The sequence below is a fragment of the Babylonia areolata genome, chromosome 32 (genome assembly GCF_041734735.1).
Source record: "Babylonia areolata isolate BAREFJ2019XMU chromosome 32, ASM4173473v1, whole genome shotgun sequence".
Lineage (NCBI taxonomy): Eukaryota > Metazoa > Mollusca > Gastropoda > Neogastropoda > Buccinidae > Babylonia > Babylonia areolata.
Window position 1 is genome coordinate 7,036,572 of NC_134907.1, and position 25,842 is coordinate 7,062,413.

Below are 25,842 nucleotides of genomic sequence, written 5' to 3' on the forward strand. Positions count from 1 at the left end.
TAACATCTTTTTCAAAGTTGTTAAAACATCTGTAAATGATAGTTCTGTGGCTTGTTTGGGGAATTTGAACTCCTTTTTTCGTCCATGTAATACACACAGGAAAATGACAGACACACAGAGACAGAGACAGAGAGACAAAGAGAATCATGGAAGAATGGAAGCGCTTGTGTGTGTGTGTGTGTGTGTGTGTAAACAAACAAACAAAAATTGTACATTCCCCTTTCACTAATACGTACTCACACACTCGCACGCGTGCGGACAGACAGACATGCACGAACGTACGCCTACAAATATGCACACGCACACACTTTCATAGTACATATGCAATATCACTCAAAGCCAACAGTCGTCAAAGGAAAGAAAAGAAAAAAGGTGAAAAAGGTCGTTCATTCATATGAGACTTTATTTGCCAGATCAGTTGACGAGCATTAAAGGCGTGACAGCTGTACAGTTCGTTTCAGGAACGGAACAGGGGGGGAAAAAACGTACGACAAAAGAAGGCTGCGTGTTTACTTATTTGCTAGCTGCTTGGCTGTTTACTTGATGATCGTGTCTACGATAACGGGATTAACCTAACTGCTGAACACTGGTATCAATGCGGCTTCAGTTTTAACAGTAATCCACAACTTCTGCGTACTTTTGATGTAATATATTTTGCAGTACAACGGTAACGGTAATAGCATCCCAACAGGAAGACGTCCAAATGAAGAACGGTAACTGACAGCCTGTCTGTGTGTCCGTGTGTGTGTGTGTGTTTGTGCGTGTCCTTGCGTCCACACACGCGTGTGGGCGTTTGTGTGTGTATGTGCGTGCGCGTGTGTGTAAGACAGAAAAGCAACCTTCCCCCATACCGCTTCCTTTCAAATAGTTTTTTTTTCATTCATCAAAACTGAAACCTCAGCAGGTCTTTATGATTCCAACCATCAATTCCAAAAACTGAAAATGCGAGAGAAGAGTGACTGACTGAGCACGTTCCTGGAACATAACTGTGTAAAAACTGTCTTCCGCTTTCACGAATCTGACACACACACAAAAATGCTCACACAAATCTGTCTCATGCCTGTAATGCCAATATTATGACACACGAAGGCGTAGAAGGTCTACTATGGTAATCCAGAAGATCGATGATTTGGATGAAGGCAAGGTCAATTACTTCAGGAAACAAAGGTGTTTGATGGATACAAGGGTGGTCGTCTCCGTCTTGACATGAAGGATTCTGGTCACACATCATGTCTCTAGTGTGAACCACCTGCAAAATGAGACGATGATTTATAATAATAATAATAATAATAATAATAATAATCATAATAATGTACATTTATATAGCGGCCTTTCTCTGTAAGAGCTCAGGGGCGCTTTACAAGACAGGGAAATATTACAAGTTACAAAAAACATTCATGACTACTCTTTCTCAACCCCCCCCTCCCCCTGCCCCCACCACTACCACACACACACTCTCCCTTTCCCACTCTTAATACATCCAAAGTGAGCTGACATAGTGGTGTTGGAGAACAAGGAAGCTGAGAGTGCTTATTTATAGGTTTTAAAAAGATGAGTTTTTAGTGACGAGCGAAAAGCTGAAATAGAATCAGATGCACGGATATGATGAGGAAGGTTGTTCCAGATTTGGGGAACAGCAAAGAAGAAAGAACGTTCACCATTGGTTCTTGTATTGACACGAGGAAGTTTCAAAAGGTAACATGAAGCGTGGGTATTTCTTGCGGGAGTGTTAACACTGATAAGGTCAGAAAGACATGTAGGACCTGTGGAGTGGAAAGCAGAATAGCAGATTTAATGATGTAATTGATTGTTCGTCCGTTTCTGTTTGTTTGTTTATTTGTTTTTGTTTTCTTTTTCTTTATGCCTTCATTTTTTCATATCTTTGTGTGTCCTCCCTTCATACCTTCCTTCTTCTATATTTTCTGTCCCTCATATTTTAATTCCTCCCTTCCTTCATATCACCCGCCTTTCATACCTTCTCAGCTCTTCTCTCAGCAATGCTTTCCACTGTGGTGCGTCCATTCATACATTATGATGATGGTGATATGGATGCTTATATAGTGCCTTTCCTCGGTCTGAGACCAAGCTCTAAGTGTTTTACAAACACTGAGTCAATTGCACAACAGGCTGCCTACCAGTGGGTGCTCATTATTCATTTCTTGTGTCATTCAATCAGGTTTCACGCACACATACACACTCATACAGACATGTAAAATTTTACGTGTATAACCGTTTTGTTTATTTACCCCGCCATGTTGGCAGCCATACTCTGTTTTCGGGGGGTGTACGCTAGGTATGTTCTTGTTTCCGTAACCCACAGAAACGCTGACATGGATTACAAGATCTTCTAAGAGCGTATTTGATCTTCTGTGTGCGTATACACACGAAGGGGGTTCAGGCACATCAGGCCTACACATATGTTTATCTGTAAGATATAATAAAAAATCTCCACCCTTTACCTACTAGACGCTGTTGCCGAAATTCGAACACGGGAGCCTCAGATTGAAAGTCCACTCGGCTATTGCGTCCATCATCATCAATTTCCAATTAGGGGAGGGGACAGGGGGTCATCTTGACGAGCTGCAATTTACCCCGGGGGTCAATCGAGACTGGCTCAGAATGACCGTGGGTTAAAACCAACAGGGAAGTAGTTTGAGGCTGCTGCACCGGATCAGTCACAGCCCGGGATAACAACTGTGCCAATGGTCGACCTCCACTTTACAGAAAAAGCAACAACGATCGACTGGCTTCACAGAATGGGCACCAAAAAAAAGCATTTGCAGAGACCCAGGCTTTGACACACAGCTAACAACCAACCAACCAGCCGACCGACCCTAAGTAACTAACTAGTTTTTTTCAGTTTCAAGGATGTGACAAAGCAAGTGGACGGATCCTAACTAACAAACCAACCAACTACCTAACCAACAACCAACCAACCGACTAAAAGTAACCAACCATTTGACACCAACTAACAAATAACGAACCATCAGCTAACTAAGCAACCAAACACCATACAAGATAACCAACTGAACTAAGTACCAACCAACCGACCATCCAGTCAACCAACCGACCATCCAGTCAACCAACCGGCCATCCAGTCAACCAACCGACCGACCATCTAACTAACCAACCAACTAACCTCATGAGCATGTTTGTTTTTGGTCACTGCAGCAGGAGTTTTTCTGGGAGTGATGGAAACAGTCGGGTGCTATGCATCGGCAAGACCCCGCCGGCAGGTCCAGCACATAGTCCAGCCCACATCGGTTTATACACGACCCTGAAATAATAACGATAACGATAACGATAACGACAACAACAGCAACAATGAATGGGTAGAAAGAAAGAAAGGGAGAAAGGAGGAAGAAAGGGTTGAAGGAAGGAAGAAAAGGAAGGAGGAAAGGAGAGAGGGAAGGAAAGGAGGATTGAGGGGGGGTTCGGGGAAGGTGGGTGTGGGGGGGAGGGAAGGAAGGAAGGATGGAAGGGAGGAAGGAATAAAGGAAGGATGGATGGAAGGAAGGAAGGATGGATGGATGGAAGGGAGGATGGAACAAAGGGATAGAGGGAGGAAGGAAGGAAAGAAATGAAAACAATCACCTGTGTTGTACTGACACTCGTAGCCAAAGCAATGGATCGGGCATGTCACTGAAAAGGAATAAGCATAACATTATGATAAGGCAGGGGCACGCACGCACACACACACACACACACACACACACACACACACACACACACACACACGCGCGCGCGCGCGCGCGCGCGCGCGCACGCACGCACGCACGCAGAGCTGGAGACACAAACACATAGAGGAGGTAACTGAGGAGGAGAAGTGGAATGAGGGGAGTGAAGAGAAGAACGACAACAACATCATCATCATCATCAACATCAACAACAACAACAATAATAATAGCCGGTTCCTACACAGTTAAGTGTGTTATGGGCTTAAATGGGAAGGCTGGGACCATCCAGCCGAGTATCATCCACTTCATGGATGTGTCTTTGGGTTTGTTGCTCAAATTTCCTGAACTGCACTGCTGCAAGTGTCTGCATCTCTCGGGCCTGTTCAATGCCGAGATATCATTATGAAAAGAAGATGCAGTTCAAGACTCAACAGACCTTCACAGCAGCAAGCAAGGGGTCGGGGGATGATGATGATGATGATGATGATGGTGGTGGTGGTGGTGGTGGTGGTGGTGGTGGTGAAGGGGGAGAAGAAAGAGGTAACGATTATTCAACAACAACAGCTACTACTACACTACTACTCAAAACTACTGCCGCTATTGATATCAATACCACCACTACTATCACTACAAATAATAATAATAATAATTAGTAGTAGTAGTAGTATAATACTTCATACAAGAGTATGATGATAACAACCACCACAACAACAATAACAACAGAGAAGAACAAAAAGGACAAGAACAGGAACAAGAAAAAGAAACGTGAAAGAAATGAGAAAAAAAAAACTGTGATTATATTTACTATGTGGCACAATGTCTTAGAGGCCTGACATTGTAATTCCCATTGGAAACAGTGTTTTGAAATTGCAGCCTGTATTGTTTCAAACGAATGAACTTTATTCACAGAAACGCCAAGCAGCTGTACAACGGCTAATTCAAAGCACAACTTGCACAGCATGCTAAAAAACATGGTGACATGTCAATAAACTGAGCTGCAGTACAAGAACTGGAATGCCTGAATGTCAAACCATTACAGTGTGACTGAGTCCCACCCAAATGATAATGCTCTGGTTATTTCATGATTGTTCTGTTTTCCCCCATTCACAGAAAAAAAAATATATATAGCATCGAAAATAAGTATGAACGTGATTGCTAACACTATTATACCTTTGAATTGAACTGAATCAAATCATAATACATATTTGTCACAACAGATTTCTCTGTGTGAAATTCGGGCTGCTCTTGCCACAGTGCAGCGCCACGGTTGTTGTTTGTTTGTTTGTTTGTTTGTTTGTTTTAATTTGTTTATTTGTTTTACTATCTAAGTGGATATCTGTCCACATAATGTTATCAGACAACTCTCTTTTTTGTCAGGGGTACTTTAACGTGTGCAAGGTGGATGCTACACACGGGATCTCGGTTTTTATCGTCTCATCCGAATAACCAGCGTCCAGACCCCCACTCTATGTCAAGCGGACGGGGAGAACATTCTGGTGTCTGGGGGATTCGACTGAACCTGCACACTCAGATTCTCTCCCTTCCTACATGGACGCTTTGCCAGAAGACCACTCCAATAAATCAAGTGAAAAATGATATCTAAAAAAAAAAGCACAAAGATGCATACCATTGGGAGACACGCTATCGGAGATTTCCGAAGGTCCCCCCAGGACAGTGGTCACTCTACATGTGTAGTTGCTGGCACTGCTGTTCGTGAACGCGATGAACAAGTAGAAGCGATCGTTTTCACCGGTAATGACCGTGCCGTTCACGAACCACTCAAACTCGGTAATCTGGTCATCGCTGTAGGTCGTGTTGCACGTGTAGTTGACAGGTGTTCCGTATGTAACATCCACGTCCTCTGGGATGACTTCTGGAGTTTGTGTTCTCACTGTGGGGGAAAAAGATACAAAAAGGAAATGGAAAAAGGAATCCAGTGTGTGTGTGTGTGTGTGTGTGTGTGTGTGTGACATTTAGGATGCACATTGCATGGGACCTTGGATTGGTGAATGACTAGAACCTAGACTACCACTCAAGGTCTGGTGGAGGGTGGCGTAAAAACCCTGATCTATATATCAGACTCAAACATGACACTCACTCCCTAACCGGACATCTCTACGATGTATATGCTCAGGTGTGAGTGGTCCTTTCAGTTGACTGTCTCATGTCACTTTTGTTTTTGTTCCTTCGGTATCTTTATTTGTTTGTGGTCCTTGTTCTGTCTGGCATCACTCTTATATCACTCTTCTCTAATCAGCAGTTTTCTCTGTTCCTGACCTTCTTTCTTTCCAACCATTTCTTCCAGCAACAGGAAGTGCAGTACAAGAGAAACGAACAAAATAGGACGCAATACAACGCAACACAGTATTGAAAAATCAGTGCACTACAGGACGGGGCAATAAACACGCTGCATACAATGCATTATAATATAATACAATTAAAGTATACACAGCATTATATTATGATATAATACAATAAAAGTATACACAGCATTATATTGTGTTATAATACAATAAAAGTATACACTGCATTATGATATAACATGATAAAAGTTTACACTGTATTATAGCCCTTGCTACTGGTACCATGTAACCCAGTACTACCTGCCGCATGTGAAGTCTCCCAACAACGGACCAGGCGGAGGAAACCTTTCCCAACGGCTGTGAAGGCGGAAGAGGATGACAAAAGGGCAAGGGGAGCTCTTATCCTTGGCTGGAAGTCCTCCTTGGAGACGGAACTCCAAATAAAAAGCCTGCACCTGCCGATGCCGTCCTGCATGTGGCAGTATCTACACCTGTGGGACTGTGAGCGTCGGTAGGCGAGAGAGTGGGGAAGGGACTGCACAACTCCTCTTCACTAAAAAAAAGTCACCTGTGCTGGTCAGGCAACCAGGCTAATGTCAGAACGACGAGCTAGCCCTTCAACACCCAGCTTTCCCAAGCTCTGCGGCGATGGAAAAGTGGTAACGGGGACAGGCAGAGGATGCTGCTGGCAGTTCCTAGTCACGACACTGCACACAGGCGGTTGTGGGGTGATGGTCGTCCGCCACAGACTGGGGCAAATGCGGCGCCCGTATCCTCCCACAGTGTCAGAGCAGCCCTTTTTAGGGACAGCACTGCTCTCCCCACATGGGAAAGGGGAGATATAAGGATCCCTAAATAAAGCCTGCCTCGCCTAGTACCTAGTAGGAAACCACACCTACTTGGACATCCAACACAAGTGGTTGAAAACAAAAGAAGAAAAGAACCAGGAGTCATGCCCTGACTCTGGGTGCTTGGAATGTTCGCACCCATTTAGAAAGAAATGACAGACCAGAAAGGTGCACAGCACTCATTGCTAGAATGCTTGATCGCTATCAGGTGGACATAGCAGCCCTGAGCAAAACCAGGTTTGCTGGTGAAACCCAGCTGGAGGAAGTTGGAGGGGGCTACACCTTCTTCTGCACTGGAAAGCCAGATGGCACCCCAAGAACCTCAGGCGTGGGCTTTGCCATATGAACCAAACTTGCACGACAGCTTGACAGCCTTCCACATCGGATAAATGATAGGCTGATGACCCTGCGTCTGAAGCTGTCCGAGGATCGCTTCTCCACAGTCATCAGCTGCTATGCCCTGACGATGTCCAACCCTGATGACATCAAAGAAGCTTCCTACGAGGAGCTCAGCCACACCATTTCAGCGGTAGACAGAAAGGACAGGCTGATCATCCTTGGGGATTTCAATACCCGCATCGGCGTGGACTTCTCCTCGTCGCCAAAAGTCCTAAGACAGCACGGCACTGGCAAGTGCAACTCCAAGGGACTGCTTTTCCTCTCGCTCTGCGCGCAACATGGACTGACCATCACCAACACCCTCTTCCAACAAGCAGACAAATACGAGAACACATGGATGCACCCCTGCTCCAAGCAGTGGCACATGCTGGACTATGTGACTGTCCAGCAGAGGGACAGAGGTGATGTTTCCATTACACGCTGTATGAGAGGAGCAGTCTGTTGGTCGGACCATCGCCTGGTATGCAGTAAGATGAACATCAGACTTGCATGCAAGCTCCAACCAGCCAGGCAGAAACCCCCTAGGAAGCTGAACATCCACCGCCTCCCTATCACCAAGGATGTGCTGCAGCAGCAAATCCAAGCAGCTCTCCAAGAAACTCCTGCATCGACTGATGTAGAAGAAGTATGGAGCACCTTTACAGATGCTGTGTACACAGAAGCAGCTGACACACTCGGCTTTGTACAGAAGAGCCACAAAGACTGGTTTGACGAGAAGGACTCTGGAATCTCCAAGCTCCTGAACACACTGCATATACGGCATCAGGATCACATTTCCAATAAAGACTGCCAATTCTTGCAAACCAAGAAATTCATACAGAAGAGGCTGCGTGAGATGAAGAACACCTGGTGGGAGAGAAAGTCTGTAGAGCTTCAGTCCACTGCTGATGCTCACGAAATGAAGACCTTCCATGATGGTCTCCGAGCTGTGTATGGGCCGAGAGTCACAGGATCAACCCCTGTCTGAGCCTTGGACCAGACCACCCTCCTGACAGACAAGAAAGACATCCTTGCACGCTGGGCAGAGCACTCAACACCCTCCTCAACAGGGACTCGTCTGTATCTGACGAGGTAATTGCAGCCCTCCCACAGCTGCTAGTCAATGACTCGCTTGCTGACCCTCCCACTAAGGCCGCGACCCGGAAGGCCCTGAAGCTGACAACGTCAGGAAAAGCACCAGGAGCAGATGGAATCCAGGCTGACATCTACAAGTATGGAGGCGAGGTGCTGACAGACAAGTTGACCGCCCTGTTCCAGTCTATCTGGGAGAGTGCGGAGGTCCCCCAGGATTTCAAGGATGCTTCAACTGTCCACATTTACAAATGAAAGGGAGACAAAACATCCTGCGACAACCACCATGGAATCTCCCTCCTCTGCAACGCAGGCAAGATCTTCGCCCGCATCATACTGAACAGACTGGTTGACCATTTCTCCAGCGCAGTCATCCCTGAAGCACAGTGCGGCTTCCACTCAGGCAGGGGAACATGTGACATGGTGTTTGCCGTACACCAGAGGCAAGAGAAGTGCTGTGAGCAGAACAAGGAGCACCATATGGTCTTTGTAGACCTGACTAAGGCCTTCGACACGGTGAACCGCCATGGTCTGTGGAAGATCCTCCTAAATTTGGCTGCCCAGAGAGCCTAATCCAGCTGATTGCATCTTTCCATGATGGCATGCAGGCAAGAGTACAGGAAAATACTGATATGTGGGATCCATTCGCTGTGGTAAATGGAGTGAAGCAGGGCTACACGCTGGCACCCACACTGCCATGCTGACTGACGCCTTCCAAGACTGTGACTGGGGCATCTACATTCAGTTTCGCACAGATGGCAAACTTTTCAACTTGCGGTGACTCCACGCTAGGTCCAGGGTGTTTGAGGCACTGCTGAGAGAGTTCCTCTTCGCTGATGACTGCACGCTTGCTATACATACCCATGAGGACATGCAGTTCATTATGGAAAGGTTCTCAACGTCCTGCCGGTGCTTTGGACTCACCATCAGCCTCAGCAAGACCAAGTCCATGTACCAACCAGCTAGCTCACAGAACGCCAGTGCCTCCCCCCAACATGCAATCAATATTGATGACAGAGATCAAGTCAGTCGACAAGTTTTGCTACCTGGACATCACCCTATGCAGCAACGGAGCCCTTGATGCAGAAGTGACGCTGTGCATCGCCAAGGCCAGCTCCACCTTTGGCAGACTTAACAACAGGCTGTGGAACAACAAAGGCATCAGGTTCAGCACCAAAATCAAAACCTACAGAGCTGTTGTGCTGACCACCTTGTTGTACTGCTGTGAAACATGGACGACGTATCGCCGTCACATTCAACAACTTGAGCAGTTTCACCAGAGATGACTATGAAAGATCCTCAGCATAAAGTGGCAAGACAGGGTCTCCAACCTCCAGGTCCTAGAGAGGAGTGGCCTGCCCAGCATTGAAAGCCTGCTGATCCAGTCCAACTATGCTGGACAGGACATGCTGTCTGCATGACAGACAGCAGGATCCCGAAGATGCTTTTGTATGGCCAGCTGAAGGAAGGCCACCGCAAACTTGGAAGACCCTGGAAGCACTTCAAGGACACCTTGAAGACAAACCTCAAAGCCTGTGACATAGACATAGCTTCCTGGGAAACTAATGCCCTTGACTGCTCTCACTGGAGGATGCTGTGCTCTAGTGGCATAAAGGGGTTTGAAAACAAAAGACGCTGGCCATTAAGGAGAAGCGTGAGTGAAGGAAGCAGGGCTCAACTTCTGGAGAGGTTTTCCCTTGCAACACCGGTGGGAAGTGCTGCACATCCAGAATCAACCCCTTCTCCCATAATTATGAGGTCACACACCGACAGATAAGCCTGCCTGCCTACTCATCGGCTGGTCCAACAGGAGACTCCATCATCATACACTACATTATGACATAATACAATAAAAGTTTACAATGCATTATGATATAACATGATAAAAATATACACTGCATTATAACATGATAAACTATACACTGCATTATGATATAATACTATGTACGAAAATGATACAACACAAGCAAAGAGTTCCATCTATGATGATTACTCAAATCTTACTTTCCTTTCATGTCACTTTTTATGTAAAGAGCGAGATAGGTAGAGATTTTGAGAATGAGAAAGAGATAAAGACAGAGGCGGAGGGCTAGAGACAACCAAGCAGCTAGCCAGTGAGACAGAAGAAGAAAAAGAAGACAAACCTGTTGGTGAAACAGGATCTGATTGGTCAGATGTTCCGCCCGGATCAGTAGTCACGGAACATGTGTAGTTATCATTATTGTTAGTTAGGTCTGCAATGAAGGAGTAAGTGGACGCAGTCTGGCCGTTAATCGGCACGCCGTTTTTGAACCACTGATACCCTTCCACCTGGCTGGGGGGACTGACTATGTACACACAGGTGTATGTGATATTGTCTCCATCTGTCACGTTGACACCTGGTGGTATGACAGTGGGAGGATCTGGCCTCACTGTCAAAACGAAAATTGAAGCCTTCAATGCAGTATAATGGAATGGGATGTAGTGCACTGCTGTGCAATACAATGCACAGCAATAGGGCACAGTTCTGTTCTGTTTAGTACAATACACATACAGGGTGAGAAAGAGAGTCAGAAAGAGACAGAGAGAGAGAGAGAGAGAGAGAGAGAGATAGGGAGAGTTACAGAGAGAGACACTATTTTTGATAGCACTTCAGTATACCTTCCTGAAGACTGAAGATATAGTCTTGCATTCACATGTATGCTTTTCTGCTCTGAGGACTGTGTTGCAATTTACTGTACAATGTACAACATGAAATACAACAGAGTGGGATGCAATGCAAGATACTGGAACTCTATGTTAGATACAAACACAAAAGAACATAAAACAAAATAATGGAACAAGTCATAACATAATACAAGACTACGTGGCACAAATTATTGGAAACATAAAATACACCATGTCATGATACAATATTACATTATACAAATTCAGAGTTATTACAAAGACTCAAATTTTTCACACAAGTGAGTTAAAAAAAACAACAACCAACAACCCAATCCTCCACAAAACAAGTTTCCCATACAACTTCCAAACTTACATTATCATTTGTGTTGACAGTAAGTGTGAGTGGCTGAGACAGTGAGTGAGAAAGACTGAGATAGAAACAGAGGGAGAGACAGACAGCCACTCAAGCAGGCAGCCAGAGAGAAGAAAACAAAGAAGACAAACCTGTTGGTGAAACAGGATCAGATTCCTCGGATGTTCCGCCCGGATCAGTAGTCACAGAACATGTGTAGTTATCATTATTGTTAGTCAGGTCTGCAATGAAGGAGTAAGTGGACGCAGTCTGGCCATTGATCGGCACGCCGTTTTTGAACCACTGATACTCTACCACCTGGCTGGGGGGACTGACTGTGTACACACAGGTGTATGTGATATTGTCTCCTTCTGTCACGTTGACACCTGGTTGTATGACAGTGGGTGGATCTGGCCTCACTGTCAAAACGAAAATTGAAGCCTTCAATTCAATGGAGTGGAAAGGGATGCAGAACAAGGCTGAGCAATACAATGCAAGGCAATAGGGCACAGATCTGCTCCGTACAGTACAGTACAGTACAGTACAAAACAGTATGGTGCAATATAATGCTGGGCATTGCAGTACAACACAACAGAATAGAATGCAATACAATACAACACAACAAAATTCATTAGAATGCAGTGTACTGCAATAGATGAGAATGGAATAAAACATTGCGGAATATGGAATATCATAATATATGAACACACTGTTATAAAATGGAATAAAATAAAATATGAGCACACACAGAACGAGGGGCAGAGAGAGACAGAGGGAGAGAAACATGGAGGATGGCAAAAAAAGGCTGAGGAATACAATGCAAGGCAATAGTACAGTTCAGTACAGTAAAGTATAGTACAGTACATTACAAAACAGTATGGTGCAATATAATGCTGTGCACTGCAGTACAACACAACAGAATAGAACGCAATGAAATACAACACAAAAAAATGCATTAGAATTCAGTGCACTGCAGTAGATGAGAATGGAATAAAATGTGATACACTGCAGAATGTGGAATATCATAATATATGAAGACAACGTTATACAATGGAATATAATACAATATGAGCACACAGAGAACGAGGTGCAGAGAGAGACAGATGGAGAGAGAACATGGAGGATGGCAAAAAAAAAAGAAAGGAAGAGATTGGTACAGACAGACAGAGGGAAACAAAAACAAATGCACAAAAAGAATGACAGGGACAGATACACAAAGAAACACAGAGACAGAGATGGAGAGAGGGATGGACAGAGATGGACAAAAGGACACACTGAAAGGGTGAGAACAGTGAGGGTGGCAGAAACAGAGAGGGACAGATGGAGGGAGAGTGGTACAGACAGAAAGAGAGGAAAGGACAGACATGAGAGATTGACAAACACACAAAGAGACAGACAGATCAAGAAGGAGAGAGAGATGGACAGACAGATGGAAAGAAAGAGACAGGTGTGAAAGGGACAGAGAGAGACAGTGACAGATTGAAACTGAGACATAGAAAGAGACTCTACACAACACATTACTGAAGATTATAGTCTTGCCCAACATTGTGTTGCTTTTACATGTAATGTACTTAATGTATTCATGTGCACTTTTTTGTTCTACACAGGTCTGCATGGTACTTTACTGTCCTGTGTTCAATGAAATACAATGAATTATGATGCAATGTAATCAAAGGCAATACAGTACAGTGCAGTTCAATATAGTGCAATGAACATATGAAGGATTTCAAAGGAAAGAAGAAACACTAGCAGTAGCAATCGACCTTGAAGATGCCTACAATAAAGTCCAGTTTGCACACCTCATGGAGCTGCTACTAAGGTATGGAGTAAGTTTGACACTGACAAGATGGATAGCAGCAGCGCTTCAGGAAAGAACCGTCGTCCTACGCCTCAGAGATTGGATGTCTGCACCTTCTAAACTATCCATGGGACTGCCACAAGGGTCTCCGCTCTCTCCTGTCCTCTACAATGTCTACACGAAGGGCCTTGCAGACTTAAACAACAATGGAATAGCTCGGGTGCTTACTCTTGCGGATGATGGCCTGGTCTTCAAAACTTCGAAAGATGCTCAGGAAAGAACCAAAGCCGTCCAGAAACAACTAAACAATATTGCTCAATGGTGCAAAGACACAGGATCTTCCATCAACCCAGCGAAAGCCCAAACGTTGCTGTGCACCCTGAACAACAGAACCGCGAGCAAAGCACCACCTTCTGTGTCATTCGATGGGATTCAGATCGAGAAAACTGAATGCCTACGCTACCTAGGAATACACTTCGACAGGATGCTGACATACGGAAAATACTGTTCTCAAATGCAAAAAAGGCCTTTCAGTCTTAAAGGCAATGGCAACCAAAGGTATTGAACAACGCCACCTCTTCCTGCTATACCAATCACTCGTCCTCAGTGTGATCGACTACGGACTTGGGCTAACAACACCGTCTCAAAGCAACCTCCTAAAATTAGAAAGAGTACAAAATGAAGCTATGAGGCTGATCCTTGGAACAACAAAAGACACGCCCACAGAAACCATGCGATACCTGCTTGACCTTCCTTCAGTGCAGGCCAGAAACAAGTTAGAACAGGTCAAGACCTACTTCAAAGCATTAGAAAACCCTCAAAACCCACTGCATGACGCAGTCAAAGAACCAAAAGGCAGCCGTCTAGGGCGAGGAAGATCATGGATGGGGCAAGCAGAAGACACAATCCAGCTAGTATGCCGACTACAAGACCTGAAAGAAACAAAAGAATGGGAGAAAAAACCCCGAAAACCTCAACCATCTATTCAACACAGCCATTTCACCCACACTAGGAAGACATTGTCGGGAATGGCCAGAGGGCAAAACTAATGTGGAAGTGAAGCTACTCATAGAAGAAAACAGTAAAGAAGAGGACATCATCATATACACAGATGGCTCAGTCACCAAAGACCAATCCGGCTGGGGATTCACTGCGAAACAAAATGGAAAAACAGTTAGGGAAGAGAATGCTGCCTACAAAGTCACAACCTCCAGCCTAACGATGGAACTTGAAGCTGTGACACATGCCCTCCAGTGGCTATCGTCCATCCATACGCCCGGAAACCAACATGCCATGATTCTAACAGACTCAATGAACCTCATACAGAAAATTGAAAACGGAATGGGAAGCCCAGATGAGAATGGAATAAAATGTGATACACTGCAGAATGTGGAATATCATAATATATGAACAAAATGTTATAAAATGGAATATAATACAAGATGAACACACAGAGAACGAGGTGCAGAGAGAGACAGAGGGAGAGAGAACATGGAGGATGGTAAAAAAAGAAAGGGAGAGATTGGTACAGACAGAGAGGGAAAAAAAAACAAATGCATAAAAAGAATGACAGGGACAGATACACAAAGAAACACAGAGACAGAGATGGAGAGAGGGATGGACAGAGATGGACAAAAGGACACACTGAAAGGGTGAGAACAGTGAGGGTGGCAGAAACAGAGAGGGACAGATGGAGGGGGAGTGGTACAGACAGAAAGAGAGGAAAGGACAGACATGAGAGAGTGACGAACACACAAAGAGACAGACAGATCAAGAATGAGGGAGAGATGCACAGACAGATGGATAGAGAGATACAGGTGGGAAAGAGACAGTGAGAGACAGCGACAGAGAGAAAATGAGACATAGAAAGAGACTCTGCACAACACATTACTGAAGATTATAGTCTTGCCCAACATTGTGCTGCATTTACATGTAATGTACTTAATGTATTCCAGTGCACTTTTTCGTTCTATGCAGGTCTGCATGGTACATTAGTGTCCTGTGGTCAATGAAATACAATGAATTATGATGCAATGCAATCTAAGGCAAAACAGTACAGTGCAGTTCAATAAAGTGCAATGAACGAACAGCACAGAAAACAACACAATACAACACAACTAATAAGGTCCAGCAGAATGGAATGCAGTGGAATAAAATCTGAGACACTGGATTATGATATGACATACTAACACAACACGATATAGCACAACACAATAAACAGTTTCAAAATTAGCTTAAAGGAAGACGACACAACACAAAACATCAGGAATGGAAAATACAATAAGACATGATACGATATGCATTGCACAAAAGGACACAATACTGCACAATACAACACATTACAGTATTGCAATACAACTATCATATTTACATTATCATTTGTGTTGACAGTAAGTGTGAGTGGCTGAGACAGTGAGTGAGAAAGACTGAGATAGAAACACAGGGAGAGACAGACAGCCACTCAAGCAGGCAGCCAGAGAGAAGAAAACTAAGAAGACAACCTATTGGTGAAACAGGATCAGATTCCTCTGATGTTCCGCCCGGATCAGTAGTCACGGAACATGTGTAGTTATCATTATTGTTAGTGAGGTCTGCAATGAAGGAGTAAGTGGACGCAGACTGGCCGGTAATCTTCACGCCGTTTTTGAACCACTGATACTCTACCACCTGGCTGGGGGGACTGACAATGTACACACAGGTGTATGTGATATTGTCTCCTTCTGTCACGTTGACACCTGGTTGTATGACAGTGGGTGGATCTGGCCTCACTGTCAAAACGAAAATTGAAGCCTTCAATGGAATGGATTGGAAAGGGATCAGAACAAGGCTGAGCAATACAATGGAAGGCAGTAGGGCACAGATCTTCTGCGTACAGTACAGTACAGTGCAGTACAGTACAAAACAGTATGGTGCAATCTAATGCTGGACATTGCAGTACAAGACAACAGAAGAGAACGCAATGCAATACAACACAATAAAATTCATTAGAAAGCAGTGCACTGTAGCAGATAAGAATGGAATGCAATGTAATACATTGCGAATATGGTACCTCATAATATATGAACACAATGTTATAAAATGGAAGATAATACAATATGAGCACACAGAGAACAAGGGGCAGAGAGAGACAGATGGAGAGAGAACATGGAGGGTGGAAAAAAAAACAAAGGGAGAGATTGGTACAGACAGACAGAGGGAAACAAAAAGAAATGCACAAAAAGAATGATAGGGACAGATACACAAAGAAACACAGAGACAGAGATGGAGAGAGGGATGGACAGAGATGGACAAAAGGACACACTGAAAGGGTGAGAACAGCGAGGGTGGCAGAAACAGAGAGGGACAGATGGAGGGAGAGTGGTACAGACAGAAAGAGAGGAAAGGACAGACATGAGAGAGTGACGAACACACAAAGAGACAGACAGATCAAGAAGGAGAGAGAGATGGACAGACAGATGGATAGAGAGATACAGGTGGGAAAGAGACAGAGGCAGACAGTGACAGAGAGAAACTGAGACAAAGAAAGAGACTCTGCACAACACATTACTGAAGATTATAGTCTTGCCCAACATTGTGTTGCATTTACATGTAACATACTTAATGTATTCCAGTGCACTTTTTCGTTCTACGCAGGTCTGCATGCAATGCAATCTAAGGCAAAACAGTACAGTAAGTTGAATATAGTGCAATGAACGAACAGCACAGAAAACAACACAACTAATAAGGTCCAGCAGAATGGAATGCAATGGAGTAAAATCTGAGACACTGGATTATGATATGACATACTAACACAACATAATATAGCACAACACAATAAACAGTTTAAAAATTGGCTTAAAGCAAGACAACACAACACAAAACATCGGGAATGGAAAATACAATAAGACATGATACGATATGCCATTGCACAAAAGGACACAATACTGCACAATACAACACATTACAGCCTTGCAATACAACTATCGTAGTTACTTAATCATTCGTGTTGACAGTACGTGTGAGTGGCTGAGACAGTGAGTGAGAAAGACTGAGACAGAAACAGAGGGAGAGACAGACAGCCACACAAGCAGGCAGCCAGAGAGAAGAAAACAAAGAAGACAAACCTGTTGGTGAAACAGGATCAGATTCCTCGGATGTTCCACCCGGATCAGTAGTCACGGAACATGTGTAGTTATCATTATTGTTAGTCAGGTCTGCAATGAAGGAGTAAGTGGATGCAGACTGGCCGGTAATCTTCACGCCATTTTTGAACCACTGATACTCTACCACCTGGCTGGGGGGACTGACCGTGTACACACAGGTGTATGTGATATTGTCTCCTTCTGTCACGTTGACACCTGGTTGTATGACAGTGGGTGGGTCTGGCCTCACTGTCAAAACGAAAATTGAAGCCTTCAATGCAATGGAATGGAAAGGGATACAGAACAAGGCTGAGCAATACAATGCAAGGCAATAGGGCACAGATCTGCTCTGTACAGTACAGTACAGTGCAGTGCAGTACAGTACAGTACAAAACAGTATGGTGCAATAAAATGCTGGGCATTGCAGTACAACACAACAGAATAGAACACAATGCAATACAACACAATAACATTCATTAGAATGCAGTGCACTGCAGTAGATGAGAATGGAATACAATGTAATACATTGTGGATGTGGTATATCATAATATATGAACACAATGTTATGAAATGGAATATAATACAATGAGCACTCAGAGAACGAGGGGCAGAGAGAGACAGAGGGAGAGAGAACATGGAGGGAGGCAAAAAAAGAAAGGGAGAGATTGGTACAGACAGACAGAAGGAAACAAAAACAAATGCACAAAAAGAATGACAGGGACAGATACACAAAGAAACACAGAGAAAGAGATGGAGAGAGGGATGGACAGAGATGGACAAAAGGACACACTGAAAGGGTGAGAACAGTGAGGGTGGCAGAAACAGAGAGACATATGGAGGGAGAGTGGTACAGACAGAAAGAGAGGAAAGGACAGGCATGAGAGAGTGACAAACACACAAAGAGACAGACAGATCAAGGAGAGAGAGATGGACAGATGGATAGAGAGAGATAGGTGGGAAAGAGGCAGAGGGAGACAGTGACAGAGAGAAACTGAAACATAGAAAGAGACTGCAGGACACATTACTGAAGATTATAGTCTTGCCCAACATTGTGTTGCATTTACATGTAATGTACTTAATGTATTCCAGTGCACTTTTTCGTTCTACGCAGGTCTGCATAGTACTTTATTGTCCTGTTTTCAATGAAATACAATGAATTATGATGCAATGCAATCTAAGGAAAACAGTACAGTGCAGTTAAATATAGTGCAATGAACGATCAGCACAGAAAAGAACACAACACTACTAATAAGGTCCAGCAGAATGGAATGCAATGGAGTAATATTTGAGACACTGGATTATGATATGATATAATAACACAACACAGTATAGCACAACACAATAAACAGTTTAAAAATTGGCTTAAAACAAAAGCAAAACATCGGGAATGGAAAATACAATAAGACATGGTACGCTATGCCATTGTACAGTACAGTACAGTACAGTACAGTACAGTACAGTACAGTGCAGTGCAGTGCAGTGCAGTGCAGTGCAGTGCAGTGCAGTGCAGTGCAGTGCAGTGCAGTGCAGTACAGTACATCACAGTGCAATGTAATGCTGGGCATTGCAGTACATCAGAACAAAATAGAACGCAATGCTATATAACACAACAAAATATATTAGAATGCAGTGCACTGCAGTACAGTAGATAGGAATACAATGTAATACAAAGCAATTGCTGTGCACGGCTGACCAATGCAATGCATGGCCATAGGGCACAGTTCTGCTCAGTACAATACAGTACAGAACAGTGTAATGTGGATCTGGGCAGTACAACATAACAAAACAGAATACAATGCAATACAACACAACAGAATACATTTGATTGCATTGCACTGCAGTAGAGTAGAAAGGAATACAATGTGGTATACTATATGAACAAAATGCTACAAAATGGAATACAATACAACATGAGCACACGCACACGCACACGCACACACACACACACAGACAGAGAGAGAGAGGGGGGGGGGGAGAAGGAACAGGCAGGCTGGCAGAACAAGAAAGGGAGAGAGTGGCATAAAGGAAGACTACTCAACGCAAATCATCGGAAATCTAGAGTACAATATGACATGATATTTTCTGACATTATACAAAAGGATACAATCCTGCACAATACAACAAATCACAGCTTTACATTACAACTCTTGTATTGACAGTATTATTTGTGTTGACAATAAGTGTAGTGTGTGATGCTGGGTAGATCCGGCCTCTTTCTTGTAAAGAAAATTGAAGCCTTCAACACAACAGATTGGAATGGGGCACAATGCAATGCTGAGTAATGCAATGCAAGGTACCAAAGGGCACATTTCTGTTCAGTACAGTACAGTACAGTACAGTACAGTGTAATATTGTGCTCAACATTGTGATACAACAGAACAGAATAAGACCCAGTGTGATGTAATACAACGTGAGACACTGCATGTGATAGAATATACGAACACAGCACAACTCAACATACCGCAACATAAAAAGCAAGACTGCACAACACGATGGGTGAACTTGTTGTGCAAATGACTCTTAGAACACTTAGAGCTTAATCATCAAACGAGGATGGGCACTATATAAGTATTCATATCATCATCATCATGAGTGCATGTGTGCATCTTTAAACTGTCTACATTGTTGTTCATGTTATTTCTAGTTTTATCTTTTTATATGTGATACATTACTCGATTTACTCAATGACATGATCTCTACTTAATTGTTCTGTATTACGTATGTTTCAAATTATGTATGTTTGTGTAGGGATGTTTGAGTGAATGCCTTAAGTGCTGTTGTAAAGTGTATAGAGCTTCAAGAATATGCACTATAGCAAGATGTCTCAATAAATAAATAAATAAACAAAATACAACAGGACACGAATCTATGTGACATGATGTCACATTGTAACAAAGGATGCAATGCAGCACAATGTAATAAAATATACCGATATCTTACCTTCTTGTTTACAAAGTTCTATTAGTGTTTAATATAAGTGTGAGAGACATACGGTGAGAAATACAGGGAGAGAAACACAGAGAAAGGGCTAGAGACAGCCAGACTGAAGAAAACAATGAAGACAAACCTGTTGGTGAAACAGGATCAGATGGGTCTGATTGTTCATCCGGATCAATGGTCACGGAACATGTGAAGTTATCATTATTGTTAGTCAGGTCTGCAATGAAGGAGTAAGTGGACGCAGTCTGGCCAGTAATCTGCACGCCGTTTTTGAACCACTGATACTCTACCACTCCACTCAGTATGGTCACACAGGTGTATGTGATATTGTCTCCTTCTGTCACGTTGACGTCTGGTGGTGTGACAGTGGGTGGCTCTGGCTTCTCTGTCGGAATGGAAAATGAAGTCTTCATTGCAACATAATGGAAAGGGAGGCAGTGTGATACTGAGCAAGTCAATTCAGTGCAATGTAGTGTTACACAGATACCAGCTCAACTGGACAGAAAGATGCAGTGCCCTTTTTGCAAGATGACATTAGAATCAGAACTTCACTTTTTTTTGCTGATATGTCCATGTACAACAAAATTTGAAGAAATTATCGAACCAAAGTAGTATCGAATCTATCTACGTTTGAATTCTGCTTTCTACATGTCCATCCATCCACTTAGCCAGCAATCCAGTTCATGCATCCATCAAGCCATCCAATCCATCCATGTAGCCATTCAACCGTTCGTCTATCCAACATTCATCCATCCTCCCATCCACTGATGTAGCCATCCCTCCATCTATAATATGGCACTTAATCTTATCAAAACCCTAAGCGCTTACAAAAACAAAAATAGAACAAGTATACTGGGACGAAACAGCACAGGCATCAAGGGACAGTCACCACTTCCACCACGACTTTGCCATTCTCTTATCAGGCACACAACAGACGCACACACAGAAGGGACACACAAACTGGAGAGGAATGAAATGGAGATGCCAATCAGGATGTGAAGAGGGTAGTTTTAAGAGAAGATTTGAAGGATGACAGAGAAACCGAACTGCGGAGGGAAAGAGGGAGCTCATTCCACGAGGATGGGGCCTGGAAAGAGAATGAGCATTGGCCCGCGGTCTTGGTATTAAAGCGCGGGATATGGAGAAGGAGAGTGTCAGATGAGGATCTGTCCATCTACCTAGCTATCCATTTATCCATCCTTCCATGTAGCCATTCATGCATTCATATATTCATCTATCCATCTGGCCAGCCAGCCATCAAGTATCCAGTTAACCTGCCAAAGACAGATCACAAACTTACCACACACATCACCTTCGTAGCCTTCCACACAAGCACACGTAAAACCACAGGCGTCTTGTCTGTTGTAGCACGTCCCCCCGTTTTGGCATGGGTTGGAATAACAGGAATCTGTAATGAATAACAGGATAACACATAAGGTTAAAAAAATGTCAAGGACCACTTGAAGAACTTGCACAGAGACCTTTTTGGAGGTGTGGTGAAATGATGAACTTTCTGCAAACAGCGGAGAATGCAGCCAGTGTAACCAGCACTTCTCATAACCAGCGGGGCTTTCTTTCACACTGTGCTTTTTTTCCTCTTTTTTTTAATTTTTTTATAGAACAACATCAAGAAGATCGAAGCTGTCCAGAGACGAGCAGCACAGTTTGTGGTCAACCGGTACCACAACACATCTAGTGTCACCGTAATGATCGACAGACTGCAATGGCCGACTCTACAGTACAGACGGAAGGTAGCTAGGCTTGCCATGCTACGAAAAATAAAGGACGGAGAGGCGATCGTCGACAAAAGCTGCATCGTGCCAGCCCCACTCAGACAAAGAAGGAAACATTCCCGCCAGCTGAACCAGATCCGGTGTAAAACCCAACACAGGCAATATTCCTTCTTCCCCAGAACGATACGTGACTGGAACAACCTGCCTGAAACAGCTATGGCAGCAGACACCTTGGACACCTTTAAGTCTAGGGTGTCCCCCAGTCAGTAGTTAATTAGATAATAGGTCCCCCCCCCCCACACCCACCCCCGCCCCTCACTCTTACCCCAATATTGACTTTTGGGGTTATTTTATTTATTTTTGGGACCCTGCTGTCTTAGATCAGCAAGGGACAGGCTAGCTCGGAAGGGCGAAAAGTGAAGTGATAGTAGTCTGCCGGAGAACCCACTTAGAGTAGGACTAGGTTTTCATCCTCACTAATAGGCCTGTCGCTTTCTATAGTTTGTTTTTCTTTCATCGCAACCCAACTAAACGGCGTAAAAATCGAATTGATGATTGTGGCCGTCAACGCAGTGAAACTAAACTGCAGCTACCGATTACAAACCACTAAATGTGTGTAAATATTTTGCTGAAGCATCAGTTTTTTAACGCATTTTTTTAAGCAGTTTGTGGTGTACATGTGCCTGGATCGGCCGTCAGCGAGTTCAGTGAGAGGCCAGTGGTGGACCTTTTTGCAGCCAGCCATTTATCAACATGTTATCAAAACACAGCATACCTGTTTTTCATGAAGTGGTCCTGAATTTTTGTGATGTCTGTAAGAAAACAGACACCTAGAATCAACTCTTCAGTCATACTGAAAACGTTTGGAAAGATACTTTTTCTTTTTCTTTTCTTTAACCCGGCTGTCATGTTGTTGGACAGACAGTTTTGTATGCCTGTTGCTGATTCAATTTTCTTGTGACGTAAAAACAACTCCTTTTGCGTCAAATATTTCGTGTTACGCGTCGAAGAGAAGTTCGAACTGTCCGCTTTCTTTTCCTGTCTCATTGGATCGTTTGACCTTCTATTGGTGTAATTCACTTTTGGTTTCTCTTGGGTGGGTGAAACTGAAGCCGAAAAAGACAGCACTATAGTGTCGACTGCTTCTCGGGTGTGATTCGACAGAGGTACGTGTCATTAGCGCTGTGTGGTAATCCTGCAGTTTAGAATACTAAACTCAGGGGCCGTTAAAATGAAAAAGTAGAAGGTGTTTTAGACTGACTTCGATGCGCTGAGTCGAATGCAACCCTCAGCTAAGCTCTAAGACCACTCCTTTTGCCACGAAACTGGATCAAATGCACGGTAAGTAGTACTCCTTCTCGACCTGCACGCCATTTTGACGTAAACACCACGTCACCAGCAATCAAAATGGCTCGCCGATAGTTGCTCGGGAAGTGACCAACTGAGTTTACTATTTATTATGTCTCTTGTTTCATTGACAAGGAGTGGCCGTAGAGCTTAGCTGAGGGTTGCATTTGACTCAGCGCATCAAGGTCAGTCTAAAACAACCTCTATTTTTTCATTTGAACGGCCCCCTGAGTTTAGTATTCTAAACTGCAGGATTACCGGGCTGTGTCATTACGTCACGAGTCATTAACGCTATGTGTCATTGCCACCACCTTCATTGGCGTTCAGACCCAATAACGCCAGGTGCCTTTGTGGAGCGGTGGCCTAGCGGTGCGCCCGACCAGGAAATATGTGAGTGTCCACGGGTTCTATTCCCGGGACGTTTACTCCCTCCTCCAGTGGACCTGGAGTTGTGGTCTGGGTGCTAGTCTTTCAGATGAGACAATAAACGGAACTCCGGTGTGCAGCATGCACTTTGTATGCATAATAAAACCCAGACAATAAAAGAACTGTCTTTGGAGAAAATAATTTCAAAATCATTTGATAGTCGTGTTTCACCTATCCCAGTGTATGTTCACAGTCACGTTATCATGAATAAACTAGATTGTTTTATTCTGAAAAAAAAATCAGAAAAATAGCAAATATACAATTTCATGATGAAATTGCCAATGAATACAGAACCGAACACTATTTACATGAGAGATATCTTCATCATATTCAGAAACAGTCAGCACACATTGAAAATATCCTGCCAATATTTTGCAACAGAAATGAGACTGTGCCCACAGTGTCAAACTTCTGAAGAGGAATATCATTTTTTTATATTATTGCGAACTATACAAAGAAATTCATACACATAATCGAGCAAAAACACAAACCCAGTCACCTCATACTAAAAAACAAAACTTCCAGCAAAAACACAAACACAGCCAGCTCATACTAGAAAACAAACTTGTTGGAATGTTTAGAAAAATTGTTAATAGTTGCTGCCAGGAACGTCATCGCACGAACAATTAAGTCGATTTTTTGTTCTATCTTGTTTTATTCTGTTGTTAACTTGATTTCGTGTGCGTGGTATGAATGACTGTACATGTGTGTGATGGTATAATTGACCAGTACAATAAGTTTTGATTTTGATTCTGTATTTACACACACTTTCTCACACACACACACACACACACACACACACACACACACAGAGACAGAAACCCCTCCCCATATACACACACTCGTACGCGCGTGAACGTGCGCGCGCACACACACACACACACACACACACACACACACACACACACACACACACACACACACAACCTTGTTGGTATTCAGCAGCAAAGCCATTGGCCTGAACATCCAAATCTGTCTTGAACTTCACTGTCAGGACGCTTCCGTTGGAGTAGAAGGCCGGCAGAGGGTGGAGCGTACCACACAGTGTGCCACTTCACACACACACACACACACACACACATGGAAACAAAATTAAATCGGTTGATTTTTTGTGGTAAAATAAAATAATATCAATAAACCAAGCAGGTTTTCAGAAACAAAAATCTACAGTCGATCATTTAGTGAAACTCACAACGCACAAGAGCATAAGGAAACATATTCTTGCCACTTTCTTTGACATAAAAAGGCTCACGATGTAGTATGCTATGTGAAGTAATTATATAAACTAAAGAGCATAGGTTTATTGCCTTATATCAAATGTTAAAGTTTTTTTCGGTAAAAAACAGCACGCACGTTCCTGTACGAAATATATTTTCGAATTTCTGAGCACTTTTGCTTTCCATTTCAAAAATTTAAAGATTATATCTTTCAAACTGAAACAATAAGTCCTGCATCATAGTCCTTCTTTCGTAGAGTATACCTATGTAAGAGGTGGTTTCAACATAATTTCTTTCGTATTATTCCCAACAATTTTGTAGATTATTTTTCAATGTTTTGAACATGCGCATGTTTTTTTGTTTTTTTTTTGTTTGTTTGTTTGTCTTTTATTGTTTAAACAGTTGTATTCGATACATGACTGTTGTTAACAGAGGTCAGTTATCAACGTAGTTTTTCGTGTTTATTATGATCTTAATCGGTTTTTAACCATACCCCAACAAGGTGTATGAAATCTTGATTTCTTACTTCTCCAAGAAGTTGCTCGTGATGTTCGGATTAAAGAACCCATTCATTGATGACGACGACATCGTAGACGCAACATGTGCTATATTCCAAGGCGAAGGTGATAAACCTGAGAAGTATTCTGCTCCCCGGGTCAAACGGTGATGATGAAGAACATCCACGTGTTGGGGTTGTAATGGTGTGGGAAGTTAGGGCTCTTCAATTTACCCGCATAGCAGCCGTCAATATGGTGCTCTGCAACAATCACCCATGACGGCGCTGATGATGATGTTGGTGATGCTGCTGCTGCAGATGATGATGACGATGGTGATGTTAATACTGATGGTGACGATGATTGTGATGATGATGTGATGATAGTGATAGTGATGGTGATGGTGATGTAAATACTGATGATGACGATGATTGTGATGATGATGGTGATGATAGTGATAGTCATGGTGA

The 25,842-nt window shown here is 43.4% G+C and overlaps 1 protein-coding gene across 1 annotated transcript; it reads right to left on the reverse strand.

Moving 5' to 3' along the window:
* Positions 1 to 385: 385 nt before the first annotated feature.
* On the reverse strand, positions 386 to 25,532 carry LOC143276566 (B-cell receptor CD22-like). Its single transcript, XM_076581154.1, has 12 exons — positions 25,405 to 25,532; positions 24,589 to 24,713; positions 21,456 to 21,563; positions 20,283 to 20,540; positions 17,198 to 17,464; positions 15,596 to 15,862; positions 11,449 to 11,715; positions 10,443 to 10,709; positions 5,305 to 5,568; positions 3,595 to 3,642; positions 3,140 to 3,277; positions 386 to 1,249 (listed from the first exon to the last, which is right to left on the reverse strand). Exons 1-11 carry the CDS (start codon positions 25,464 to 25,466, stop codon positions 3,141 to 3,143), a joined length of 2,070 nt encoding a protein of 689 aa, XP_076437269.1. The 5' UTR covers positions 25,467 to 25,532; the 3' UTR covers positions 386 to 1,249; position 3,140.
* Positions 25,533 to 25,842: the final 310 nt, after the last annotated feature.